Consider the following 14,366-nt stretch of genomic DNA (forward strand, 5'->3'; position numbering starts at 1 on the left):
CCATCAGATCAGCGACTTTCAAAATTGCTTAATAAATAGTAAAAAAATTCCAAAAAATGTAAAATTTGGTCTCCAAGCACATTTCAATATAGAGAACAAGATGAATGATTCGGATTGACGTTTTGAACTTTAAAATCGCAAAATATGAACGTGAAGTAAAATAGTCGCTTTACTTCGCAACTCACTGTAGCCCATCTCAATTAATAATTAAAAAGTTATAAAATAGGGCTGGATGTTGTAAACAATTTTACTAATATAATTTTGGTAGCTGCTACCAAGCTCTCAAAAAAAATTATTTAAAAAGTTGCAGAGATTATTTGTATGTGAAAAAAAATCAACCCTACGAAACTATCTAGCTAGGCTTTTGCATATGGTCGGGTGTAGGTTTAAAATCATCAAGTAGATTTGTTTGTACAATTTGAATTCATTATTTGAAGCATATATAGGTTTTAAAGTTGGTGTCTTTTAGACAGACTCAATAATATAGCTGTCAACGTGTCAAAACTAATTGCACATTCCACAGCAGATCTGATTATATACTTTTAGACCTGAGGTAATTTACTTTATTCTGTAGTGGAACTAAAGATTCATTAGGGGTAGTTAACTAGGGCTAAAAACGGAGCCGGATTATCCGTTCCGAATCCGCTCCGTATCCGATTCAAATTTGAATTCGAATAAACGGATTCGGATAATTTTCGAATTCGGATATTTATCTGATATAAAATATTGATTCGAATTCAAATACAAATACGGTTCTTATTTCATAAACAGAACGAATATCCGGGATATCCGCGAAACCCATTAAGCTATACTCCATTCGCTGAATCCACATTACTTTTCCTAAAAGCTACTTTTTGCTTCTTCACTCTTCCGAAAGAGCTTGTATTATATATATAAAGTAAAAGTTGTGGACTATTGGAATAATTTGAAAACCGGATCAGAGCATACTTTGCTTCTCTTTATAAGTAGTATAAGTAGTCAAAGATAATCTAAGCCTATTTATTAGTCCATTATATATATATCCTCTCTAATTTGAAAACATGTATTGTCAGTTCATATATCTTAATTATCCGATCATTATTTGTATTATATCCGTATTCGAATTCGTATCCGTAGACTATCCGTTCCGTATCCGTTTAAGGTGGATTTGGTTTTGAATTTTGATATCCGTATCCATATTCATATCCGCTCATTATCCAACAGATGTGGCTAATAAATCAGCATTATCCGCTCCGTATCCGCTCCGTTTTCATCCCTATGGCTAACCCATTCTTATGAATTAAAAGTTAATACTTTTTTTTCTTTATATTTTTATCATATTTTTTGAAGTATTTAGACATTTTTCCCTAATAAATAAAATAGAGCGAAAGCGAAGAAAGAGAAACACAATATCGACCGTCAGATGAAGGTCAGACGGAGCAGAAGTTTGGTGTTACGTACTGTAGGTGAACAGTACCCAACATTTAAAATTATAACTATCAAATCGATTACAGTATAATAATTTATTAATTGTCCCAGTCTTAATTTTCTAGTTCCGACATTCATAGGTTGTACAGCCAGCATGCAAATACAGTTTGACAATGGATCCAGAGAACAGGCTTAATTTGGTTGTAATTAAAATTAAGTTGTGCAAATACACACTGCTTAATATATAGAAACATGTAATTTATTGCGATACAAATAATAAAAGAACCATAAAGAGAAAGCATGTACGAACATATAATGTCTAAAATTAATGTATTTTTTGGCATAGTTGTTATGTTTTGGTATAAATATCATAGTTAACTTAATTTTTATACGACATCAGCTCCTAGTTTAAAGCAATTATTCAATAATATAATATTATCTACGTGTCCCCTTGCCAGGTTACTTAGATTCAATTTGAGTATATATTCGTTTCTTTATAAGGTAAGTTATGGCAGAAAATCCTGAATCCTTTCCCGCAGGCAGGGAATTAATTAGTAGCTGCGTGTTGCTTTTTTAAATCAAAAGGAATTACTGTATCCCTAGAATAGAATAGAATAGTCTTTTCCCTTTGAAAAAAAGAAAGGAATACTTCCTTTTCACTATAAACCCCCAGTTTCCATCACTTCCAAATCAACTGCAAACCAATTTGACGGATGGCTTGATAGAAGTTTCTCATCATGAACGACCACGAACATGGAGGTACATGCATCTCATATCTACAAACAAAATTAAATTGTGGTGAGATTTATGTTATGTTTAATAGAAATTTTTCCCCGGATCTTAATTTGTAGAAACAGCTCATGAGCTCATAAGCTTATGGCATGTTTTTGTTGCTCTCTTGGAGCTTCAACACAGGATCAAGGGTCTACCAGATGTCTTTGGAAATATTAAACTTGTGAATGTTTACCAGGCACCAGGGGATGACGATGGAGGTACTGTTATATTTGAGCTCTATCTAACCTCAATTATAAAGGTATGTCATAACCTAATTTTTGTTGTGTGAACAAACAACAGATGATTGGGAATCACATTTAAAAGATCAAGAGCAAGCATGGATAATTACCTTCCTTCACTACTTCAAAGATGGATCAAGAGTTATTCGAAAAGCATCAGGAGGAGGTAGATGGGATGGTCGTAATTGCCAGTACAAGACTCATGGAAAGACCTCTTGGCATGAACGCAAGTACAATCTTGTTGAAAGAACAAATGAACAGAAAACTGCAAATAAGTACACTATGTTTGAATACTCGCCTGATGAGGATAAGGTGAGGAATGAAGCCTAAATTGCAAAGAAAATGTACCTACTTTTGTTCTTGTCTATAAATTCATCTCTAATTATAATCATATTCTAATTGATTCCAGCCCAAGTATGCTCTATGCCGAATTACTATAGATAAGAGGAACAATGCATATGACAGACCACTATCGAGCTCTCAGCAGCGAGAAGGCAAGGTATATGCCCCTTTCGATTGTACTAGAGCCCGTGTTTCACAATTTCAGTTGGTCCTCACAGATGCATTTGATTCATAAATAAAATACCAACTTCATATATTTTTAATGGACATACTGGTTTTGATGATAACTATTCAATTGCAGGAATTTGATCACAGCAACAAGGGGCACAAAGATGAAACTCGTCTATACCATGAAAAGAGTAACTTGAAATTAAATTGAAATAATTAATAAATAATCACAATATTAATTACACTATGAAAAGATATGGCAGCTGGTAATATATTTAAAGAGGGTTAAAAATGTCCCTATACATAAATTCCTGGAAGAAGTTATGTTAATAAAAAGATATATGCCAATATATGTGTGGCCTATGTTGGTTCATTTGGCAGGCATTACACTTGAAAATGGCTGCTGCAACATGCTTACCATTAATTTTGAACCTAGTTTCAAACTGTGTGATGACATTAATTTCTGTAAAACAATGCAGAACATTAATTTTCAAACTATCTGAAAGGAATTTATCCCTTCAAATCTCCATTCTACTCGTTGCATCAAACCTCTTCCCTAACACATTTTAGAATCTTATCTGTATTTCTTGATTCTCCTCTCTGTATAATACAATTACTCGTTGCTCCTCTCACAACCCTTCATTTTGTGCAATAAGAGATTGGCAAACTAAATCATAATGTATTCTATGTTTTATGAATCTTGGTAAATATTAGTTCCTCCATAGAATAAAATGTGCTCATACCACAATGAAGTATAAATTAAGCTCTATGATCCACTATATATTGCACTAGAGTATTAAGCATTGAAAAAGTAATACTGGAATATCTAGTAAAACGAAGTTCAAATGAACTCATCTACTTGTGGTTTGTTACACCATTAGCATTTTCTTCTTCTTTTACCCAATGATATTTTGTTACCATTTATTATCTGATAGTCTCAACGGCTAAATGAATACAAAGGTAGGGCCCTCTTTTATCGTAATTTAATGGAGAATTCACATGAGTTCCCCATTCGTATTTATGGTAATAAGAGCTTAAATCCATGATTTCTTGGAGGTTATACTGGCAGTAATGCCAATTTCAAAAGAGTAACTAAGGTACCAATGAACTAAAAAACCTGTCGTGTGTAGTAATAAGAAAATATTTCCACCCAATTCATTAGTTTAATACTCATTGGCAGCCTTTACCACGAGCTCTTTTCCATTTTTACATTATTTATCAGTTATTTTTTTTAACTGCTTAAATGGTACAACAGGTGGTAACTTCCAAAATACTACAGCAGACTATAATCAACAAATTCTTGAGGTAATCCTGGATGAAATATAATGTTTTCATTAATCTTTACAGTGACATATCTTTCTGCATGGATACCTAATGGGCATTGTGAAAATTGTACAGAGAAAACTACGTGAGCTTAGAAAACATCACACATATGCTGACATACGCAAGGTAAACAAAAATTACATATCATTAGAATATTAGGGAACTCTCTGCATTTGTTATTTGCTAATAAATGCAATTTATGATAGAGGCATGAAAACAGTCGCCCAGAATATTTTTGCTTCTGGACTTCTGGGCTCCCTATAATATTGTTTCGCAACATCATCCTCCGGCACCAACTCAAGAATTACAAGCTTTGTACAAGATTTAAATTCTATGCAAAATATGGTTCACACTTTTAAAAATAACCTACCTTTTTTCACCATTAAAGATATATATCTTAATTTGCTATGTTCCACATTATCAGTAATAAAATGGGCAAAAGCATTTGTTTTCCCCTTTCTAATTGATGTTTGATCAGGAGTAAAAGCAACCGAAGAGGGACAATAATACATTTTTTATTTTATAATTTTATGTATTTGATGGTTAGTTACACAATCACTTTTGTCCACACCAGCTAATATTTTGTTCCTATTTATGCTCTTCCAGGGATTAGATCAGGTTGATAGTGAAATATTATCAGCTGCAAGCCCGAAAGAGGACAGTACTGAAGCACCAGTGAGCAATACGTAAGAACTTTTCCTAAAGAAACTCATTATTTGATGCATAACTAATTACAGAGAGCAGACCATAGGTTTAATCTTGAAGAGTTTGTTCAGTAATATACTTACATTTGTCGACGAATTCAGAAAGTTACTGACAAATAATTCTCGAACCTTCAAATAGTTTCATGTTATATATGTTTGACGTTCTTGATATCCTTTGTAAAGTTAATTAAATTACAGAGATTAAATTGTTGATCTGCTCCAGAACTGAAAAACCAGTTAACAATAAATAGAAGAAGCATAAATTTTGGACTTTAATTTGGGACTATGATAGCTATAAGCTATGTCTAGTTCAAGTCTTATTGTAGTAATCATATTCATATATACTAATACACATTTACTTATGTAATCAGGCACAGTAACGTCTTGTTTACATTTATTTCTTCTTCTGTAGGACACATGGTCGTTGCACTTACACGAACACAATGGAAGCAGGTACATCCACAAAATGGCAAGAACAAGCCAAAGTAGAGGTAATGGTAGTTTTGAGCATAGTAGGAATAATCGACAGACCCCGATTCGATCCTGAGCCGATCCTCATAGATTTTCTGTTTTTCGTCTAATTTCTGCTTTTTGGTACGATTCTGGTCATTATTCATCTAAAAACTTGAACCCGTGATTGATTAAATAGAGTATAAACTATGCACATGCTGAAAATTCGTCACATTCATTGATTAAATAGAGTATCAAGTATCAACTATGCTGAAATAGAGAAATATGAATCCGTGATTAAAGATGTTAATAATATTTCATTTGGTTCTACAATGTCTTCTTTTTTTTGTTCTGGACAACAATATCTTCATTTTTATCATAATACAAATGATGATGAAGTGATCTAGCCAACACGACATAATTTCTGGTAGTGAAAGAGTGTGTTTATAGTTTTAATGCTTGTATTATATTGTATTGGTGGATTATTTGATTGTAATCATTTATCTAAACATAAATTATTGACAAATTAATTTTTTTATCAATTTTTTCCTATTTTTTAGTGTAAAACAAGCTAGCTTCTGGCCAAAAAGACCGATTTTCCAATCCGATACCGGCCGATACCCCGATCCCACATCGGTATCGGCCGGAACCGATCCCGATCCCGATAACGATTATTCCTACTATGGTTTTGAGAATGCAACATGCTTTAAATATTCACAATCCAGTTTCTTCCATGCGTTACCCATTTTCCATCATCAATCAGTGTCTTGCCATGCAGTTCAATGTAATGAACATACCTACCTTTTGATTCATATATTAGGATCGAATGCAGAAAAGGTTGAACTGGGGTTTGTAGATTCACCTAGCAGCATGAACAAAAATAACGGGGGGGGGCAAACTATACTATCAAGTAAAAATTCAGCGTTTAAGCAAGTAATCCAAATGAACATAGTATTTTGTAAAAAGAATGTTAAGGGACCTAGTATACTTTGTCAAAAGAAAATAAGAGAATTTTATTTCTTGTATGAACTCTATGTATGTGTTTCATTTCAAAGTTTAAAAAAGTTATAAATTATGCAGTTTCTTACAAAGGTTATGCTCATAGTTAATAAAAATTCTTTGTGTTCTTCTTTAATGCTTTCTTCCATACTTGTATTTTTAGTGAAAGCCTTGTTGCTTTTTGGTTTGCCTCAGAATGGATGATTTGTACATTTGTCTTCTTGTGCAGATGTTTGAATCAAATACATATCAAGAGAAGCCTACTAATTTGCATTGCGATACCCACAGAAACTGTTTAGAGAAAAATGATGAACAGGGTAGAAATTATTGGGAACAACAACTGTTGTCGTCTTGCAACACAGATGATTGCTTTAAGTGGGACGACATTCGTCTGGACAAAAACTGCATCCAGTTGGATAGCGAGGTATAATATATATATATATATATATATATAGAGAGAGAGAGAGAGAGAGTGGCTAATGTGCTTCCATAAGCACTTGGCCCGAAGTGCTGCCACCCCATTTTCCATTTTTCAAAATCCAAACAGTCGATCCGAACCGTTCAACTTGTTCTCCATATTAATATCTGCTTGGAGACCAAATTTTACATTTTTTGAAATTTTTTTGCTATTTATTAAGCCACTTTGAAAATCGCTGATCCAACGGTGAACCCCTGATTTTACTGTTTGGCAAGCCACCGTTTGGATCAGCGATTTTCAAAGTGGTTTAATAAATAGCAAACAAATTTCAAAAAATGTAAAATTTGGTCTCCAAGCAGATATTAATATGGAGAACAAGATGAACGGTTCGGATCGACTGTTTGGATTTTGAAAAATCGAAAATGGGATGGCAGCACTTCGGGCCAAGTGCTTATGGAAGCACATTAGCCACTCTCTCTCTCTCTCTCTGTATATATATATATATATAAGGACCTAGTTTTTTTAAACCCAAAAAATAAGCTAAAGAGAATTTTTCATTGTTCTTTCATTTACTTATTTCCTTTTAATTGATTAATTTTCTTCTTTTTAGGAATTCTACATATTTAATATAATGAACTATACGTTTGTATTCTTGTACAGTTGGCTGAACTGACTGCAGATGTACAGGAGCCTCATCAAGCATCTCATAATTTCAATACGAATTCTACAGTTGCAATGGATTGCCAGAATAGAATTGAATCCTATCCACGCACAAGCAATTTTGCAAATACTGAGGGCAGGTTGGATCACCAGGTAATGTATAACGATCTAATATGTTTTTCAGTAAAAAATAAGTTAAAAAGAGTCTTTCATTTTCTTGTAAATTTATAAATATATTTCATTTCATGTTCGGTGAATGTTAACATATATTTTGCCTTTTATTCATCCGGCAACAACATATGGGTTATTCTTCGGATTACCAATTAGAATTCAGTGTGACTTCATTTACTTTTTTTCTTTCTTACTTTTCTTCTAATTGGTTATTCTAATTTTTGCATATTTTGCTCAATATAATGAACTATACCTTTGTATTCTTGGTCAGATGGTTGAACCGAATGCACATTTTCAGGAGCCTAAATTATATGACAATATCATCGGGAATTCTACAGAGCCAGTCTTAAACAATAATCACCTTCTCAGCTGTAACCAGAATATAAGTGCACCAGGTCCTAGCACTAGCAGTTATGCAACTTTTGTGGGCAGGTCGGATCAACAGGTAATGTACAAGGACCTAATATATATATTTTTTTTTTCAAACAAAAATAAGTTAAACTGATCATTTATATTATTTGTTAACAAATTTATCAATATATTTCATTTTATGTTCAACATATGGGTTATTCTTACGATGTTAGCATATATTTTGCCTTTTATTTCTTCTGGTAACAACAAATGGGTTATTCTTACGATTACCAGGAATTCAATATTTCATTGGTCCATTTACTTTTATTCTTTCATACTTTTCATCTAATTAATTAGCCTTCTACTTTTTTGGAATCTTGCTCAATATAATGAACTATACTTTTGTATTCTTGTCAGATTGTTCATCCGAATGCTTATGTTCAGCAGCATAATATATTTCATCATAATTACAATGGGAATCCTACAGCGCCAATGTTAAATAATAATCACCTTCTCAGCAGTTACTGGAATATAATTGCAGAGGGTCTAAGCACAAGCAATTATACAACTTCTGTGAGCGGGTTGGATCAACAGGTAATGTATCAGGACCTAATTTTTGTTTTCAAACAAAAATAAGTTAAAGAGATTTTTTATTTTCTTGTTAACAAATTTATCAATATATTTCTTCTCGTACCAACATATGGGATATTCTTAAGATTATCTAGAATTGATCATTATATATTTCATTGTGATTTCATTTACTTTTATTTTTTGATACTTTTCATCTAATTGATTAGTCTAGTACTTTTTGTGAATGTTGCTCAATTTAATAAATTATAATTTTGTATGCTTGGTCAGATTATTGATCGAAATGCTTATGTTCAGGAGCAAAGCGAATTATATCATAATTTCAATGGAAATCCTACAGCGCCAATGTTAAACAGTAATCACCTTCCCAGTTTTTACCAGAATATAAGCACAAGCAATTATGCAAATTTTGTGGACTGGTCAGATCAACAGGTAATTGAAAAGAAGCCATAGAATAGAGGAAAGAACCTTCTTACTTTTGTTATCGGTCATTCTAATTTTTGCATATTTTGCTCAATATAATGAACTATACTTTTGTATTCTTGGTCAGATGGTTGAACCGAATGCACATTTTCAGGAGCCTAAATTATATCATAATATCAATGGGAATTCTACAGAACCAGTGTTAAACAATAATCACCTTCTCAGCTGGAACCAGAATATAAGTGCACCGGGTCCTAGCACTAGCAATTATTCAGCTTTTATGGATGGGTCCGACGAACAGGTAATGTATAAGGACCTAATATTTTTGTTTCAAACAAAAATAAGTTAAAACGAATTATTTATATTTTCTTGTTTACAAATTTAGCAATATATTTCATTTGATGTTCAAATAATGTTAGCATATAATTTGCCTATTTATTTCATCCCGTAACAACATATATATGGGTTATTCTTACGATTACCAAGAATTCAATATTTCAATGTGATTTGATTGACTTTTATTCTTTGATACTTTTCTTCTAATTGATTGGTCTTGTACTTTTTCGGCATCCTGCTCAATATATGATCTATACTTATTGTATTTTTGTACAGGAGTTCGAACGGAATGTGCAGGACCCTTATAATGTCAATGCGAATTTAACAGAGACAACGGAGAACGGCTGGTATCTTCCCTTCTACTATGCACCTACTGTACCACCGATTACCGATCAAGGCACATGTAATGCAATCGAAGAACATCAGTTTGCACTTTGTAACACTCAACATGGGCAGGTTAAAAAGATTCTTTATTTTTCTTGTTAACAAATTATCTATATTACATTTAACGTTGAACAAATGTTAGCATATATTTTGCCTTTTATTTCATCTGGTAAATACATATAGGTTATACTTGTAATTACCTAGGCTAGAATTCAGTATTCCCTTGAACTTTCATTTATTTGTTTTCTTTTATACTTTTCTTTTAAATGATTAATCTTCTTTTCTTTTTGGGCATCCTGCTGAATATAATGATTACACTTTTGTATTCTTGTACAGATATTTGAATCGGATGCTGAATATAATCATTTCAAAACGATTTCTACTGAGCCAACGGAAAAGGGTAATCACCTTCCCATCTATAACCAGAATACAATTGCACCCGGTCTAGACACAAACAATATTGCAACTACTGCACCAAAGGACATGGATTGGATCAACAATATGGATTTGTCAGATTGATTGGAATAGAGTCTAGTACGCTGAGTTTGTTGCACAAGTTTTTAGGTTATCTTGTGGTCTTTAATTTATATTAGGTATATACCGTATATATATTGATGAAAGGGAACAAAATATGTTTGTTGATCAGAATGGATTAACAGCACCCTGTTTTTCTCCCTCTCTATATCTCTCCTATTTCTAGAGAGAGAGTCCTGGTTAGAGAGAGAGAGAGTGAGAGTGAGAGAAGAGAGAGAGAATTTGCATTTATTTTGTGGTACATTGATACTGTTTCTGAAAGTTTGTTTCATTATTTTTTGGTGTTAAATTTACATTATGGATGCGGTCAACTGCTTTCTATTTTTTAATTGGCTCAAGAATTTAGGTACCTTCCAACTATTACTGAATTTCCTATTTTCTCCTTAATTTATTATATTTTTTTCCTTGAAATTAATCTCCTAACCCTTTATATTACCCCTAATTCTATAACAGCTGAGAAAACTAACTGGAATATTTAAGAACCATGGTTTAGTTTTAAAAATAATCCAAAAGAAAAAAAAAGTTGGGAACATCATTGAGAAGTGACACGGTCTGGCCAGAAAGATTTACAACGACACAAGCTAGTTGAACTAAAACATCGATCACTCAAAGAGAAACAAGTTCAACTCAAAAGAGAATAAATAGGAGATAAATTCTACTTGAACAGATAACTTAGGTAATATTTCATAAGCTTGCTTGAATCCCAAAAGTCACCAGTAATCCTACTCTAAACTACTTTTACTACTTCCAAAATACACTTAATAATCTCTTAAAAGACTCTCAAAAGATCACCTCCTAGAAACCTATGGACAGATTGACCTTCTCCGCTTAAAGCTGCATGCCATACCCATATCTTTCTCAGTTCTTATCTGATCATCGAGATCTTACATTTTCTAGAAAGATAATAGAGCTCTACAAAAGTTACGAAGACCTCAGATCGATCCAAACTAAGATGATTGGCGAAAAGTAGTTACAAAGCAAGAAAAGTAAAAAAACATTGCAGCCAGTTTCGGAAATTAAGGAATTCTCCAAAAATTTCTCTGCAAACCACTGTTCGTTCTCATACGGCAAAGAAATAAATTTAAAGGAAAATAAAACCAGCAATGTTTATGGCACTCACAAAAACAAAATAAATCAGAAACAACACAGAAAATAAATTCAAACGAAAAGCAACCTTGTCGTTCTGTTACCACGGTTGGTTCATTCGAATCAATAAATAAAATGTAACGATATATCTTGCAGCGGAAGTCTCTTGATCATCTGGAGATATATATATATATATATAATACGGTTTTTATTCCGCAATCTAGATGCCAAACGAATAAAATTTCTCAATATGTGGACTTAACTCTCTGAAACAGAAAATAATTAGATTTAATATGTAAAAAAAATATAAATTAAATATTTAACAGAGAAAAATCTCTCTAATAATATAAAATATGAGTTATACTTGTTTTCTGGAGCCCAATAGTCTTATTTATAGACAAAACGGACATACTAACAAAAACTGCACAAGAAACAGGTTAGGACCATAACTTTACTCATCCACGTGCACATGATCCATAAGATGACCCGTTTGGCCCACAATTTATGACCCGCCAGCGCCAAAATATGGTTAATTATTCGGATCCAGTACAACCGGAAAGGATGCTCTCAGGTCCTCCCTTGTTCTGCTTCCACGATTCTTATTGTAGTCATATATTGTCCATTTTAGGTCCAATTTGATCCGTTTTCAAATCATACCGATCCATTCTCTATTTAGAAGATCAAGATACATTCCATTACTCAAAATTAGGGGTGAAAACAGGTTGGATATTATCCGATCGAATTTGGATATGTATTCGAAAATTAGATACGGATATCCGATATCCGATATCCGAATATCCAGACGGATAGTGGTACGAATATCCAGACGGATAGTGTTACGAATATGATTTTGAATTTTAATTATCCGTATCCGAATAGTATATATACAACATATAGTTTAATATAAATTATGAAAATATTTTTGTATATATCTACGGATATCTGATATTCGATCCGTATCCGTATGTATCCGTCTAATATTCAATCCTTATCCGTATCCAAAAAATAAAACGGATACGAATATGATTTTACCACTATCCGATCCGTATCCGATCCATTTTCATCCCTACTCAAAATAATAATTTCCACTGTAGTATTTCTTTTTGCCATATTACACTGCTGCATCTGATGGTAATTGGTGGGTTTGTGTGCGGGCGTTTTGTTTATAGGATCATGATCAATACATCGGCCCACATAATGGCCCATTCCGGGCCATTTATTACACCACAAATCCAACGCAATAGGCAACATGGAGAAGAGAAGAGTACGGGAAATCCTCAAATGGGCCCACTTCCTCTTACCAAAAGTGTCGGCAGCCCAAAAGGTACCCGTTGGGTCCAGAGATACACTACATATAGTTGATTTTTCGACGATATCAAAATGTTTTTATTGAATTTTTTTCTTAAAAAAGTAGACGGATAATCGTTTATAATGATAAGTTAGTTATTCGAAAGTAATTTGGTACACTTTAAAATTCGTATATATAATATGAATATATTTAAAAAATTATTTGACGAGACTATACTGCATTGTTTATAATGAAATGAACTACTATTACTGGCCTTTCACCATAAGCACTTGGAGAAGCATTTCAGGTAATTAATCTGAATATTTATTAAAAACAAAGTATAAATGTATAATTGTAGTGCTAATTTTTATTTTTAAGAAGCTGTTGCTTTGTCACGGTTCTTGATTCCATTCATTCCATAAATCAATTAACAGATAATTTTTTTATAAAGAATAATTCATCATCTCGCCATCTCTAATCCGTTAGCCTCGTATAGTCGTATTACTTAATTCATGCCTATTGCCTAATGTATTTAAAAGACAAATAGATCCAGAACTAATTAAAAAAAAAAGGGAAAGAAATAGATCTCGGGAGTCACAGTTCAGTATGGAGAGGGGATCCCTCGGAATATAAATAGATTTCCAGATCACGAACTGATTTCTGTTTATAGAATGACAGTGGACCCCTCGCAAAATAAGAGCACAGAGGACATCTTGAGTTAGTCGGTTCAAACCACAGTGAATCTGAACTCAAATATAAAAAATAATTTGAAAGGCCTACATATGAAATGGTCAAGGTTTACCACGAACCATTGGAAATTTTATTCTTTTCTGTAGTTAAAAACTTTGAACCATGTCTATTCACAAAACATATTTGCAGAGTCGTCCACCCAGTCACCCACCCAGCTGAATACGCATCCTCTGTGATAACTCAACTTTGGCGTGTTTTTTGGAATATCTCAACCGTTCAAATACGTTATGCACGAATCTCAAAGAAAAAATTTCATGTGTTGCCACAAAATTTTCAGAGATTTACCTCCCTTTCACAAAAGCAGTTTGATAAGATGAAATTATTTTGGGTAAGAAAATTGACAGTCTTGTTGGCAATAATTTCGAAATTCTTTTTGGGATAATTAAGGTTAATAATATTTATGGGGCTGTTCGGCTAGACAGGATTAAGCCTCCTTAAGACTAAAGGAGCCTCTTTTAGTTTCCTTAGCTGCTTAATCATGCCGAACACCGGTTCCTTAGCACAGATTAAGTTTACCTCTTTTAACCTCCTTTTGCCCAGATCTTAATCCGCTGCCCATTTCTTAAGGCACCTTCCCTCCTCCTTTAGCTTCCTTAATCCGTTAACCCTTCCTTTAGCTTACCGTACACCGATTCCTTAAGTTTCCTTAGGACTTAATCCTAACTAGGATTAAGGGGTGTTGCTGAACAGCCCCTATGGGTCTAAAATCTTTAACCTCACACGCATTTTCTTTTTTCGGTATTTGGAAGGAATATATTACTTCAAGTCTCCATGCTAGCTATATACTTACTGCTTCAAATTTTTTCCCTACCCCATTTTAGAATCTAATTAATCTGTCTTTCTGGATGCTCTCCCTCTCAATTCCAGGTGCCTCATAAACATTCACAATTCTTATATCATCAAAATTAAGACACCGGCCGACCGTCAACCTGGATCGGATGAATGGTGAGAACATTAAAGATACACCATAA

General features: G+C 33.2%; 2 protein-coding genes and 1 long non-coding RNA gene across 4 annotated transcripts in view; 2 read left to right on the plus strand and 1 right to left on the minus strand.

Moving 5' to 3' along the window:
- LOC144545496 (uncharacterized) overlaps positions 1 to 14,366 on the minus strand; it is a 171,766-nt gene that overhangs the window by 34,590 nt on the left and 122,810 nt on the right. The gene's annotated exons all lie outside the window — the stretch shown is intronic.
- Positions 4,857 to 6,775, plus strand: LOC144545831 (uncharacterized). Its single transcript, XR_013508602.1, has 3 exons — positions 4,857 to 4,939; positions 5,329 to 5,448; positions 6,636 to 6,775. It is a non-coding gene; the product is annotated as an uncharacterized LOC144545831 (long non-coding RNA).
- Positions 7,476 to 9,935, plus strand: LOC144545424 (uncharacterized). Of its 2 annotated transcripts, XM_078293993.1 has the most exons (3): positions 7,476 to 7,637; positions 9,145 to 9,318; positions 9,630 to 9,935. In XM_078293993.1, the coding sequence occupies exons 1-3, from the start codon at positions 7,560 to 7,562 to the stop codon at positions 9,837 to 9,839; spliced, it is 462 nt and encodes a 153-aa protein (XP_078150119.1). In that variant the 5' UTR covers positions 7,476 to 7,559; the 3' UTR covers positions 9,840 to 9,935. The 2 variants fall into 2 exon arrangements, 1 of the variants encoding a protein (XP_078150119.1); XR_013508509.1 differs by lacking the exons at positions 9,145 to 9,318; positions 9,630 to 9,935 and adding an exon at positions 7,927 to 8,060.

Source organism: Carex rostrata, chromosome 28, assembly GCF_964058835.1.
Source record: "Carex rostrata chromosome 28, lpCarRost1.2, whole genome shotgun sequence".
NCBI lineage: Eukaryota > Viridiplantae > Streptophyta > Magnoliopsida > Poales > Cyperaceae > Carex > Carex rostrata.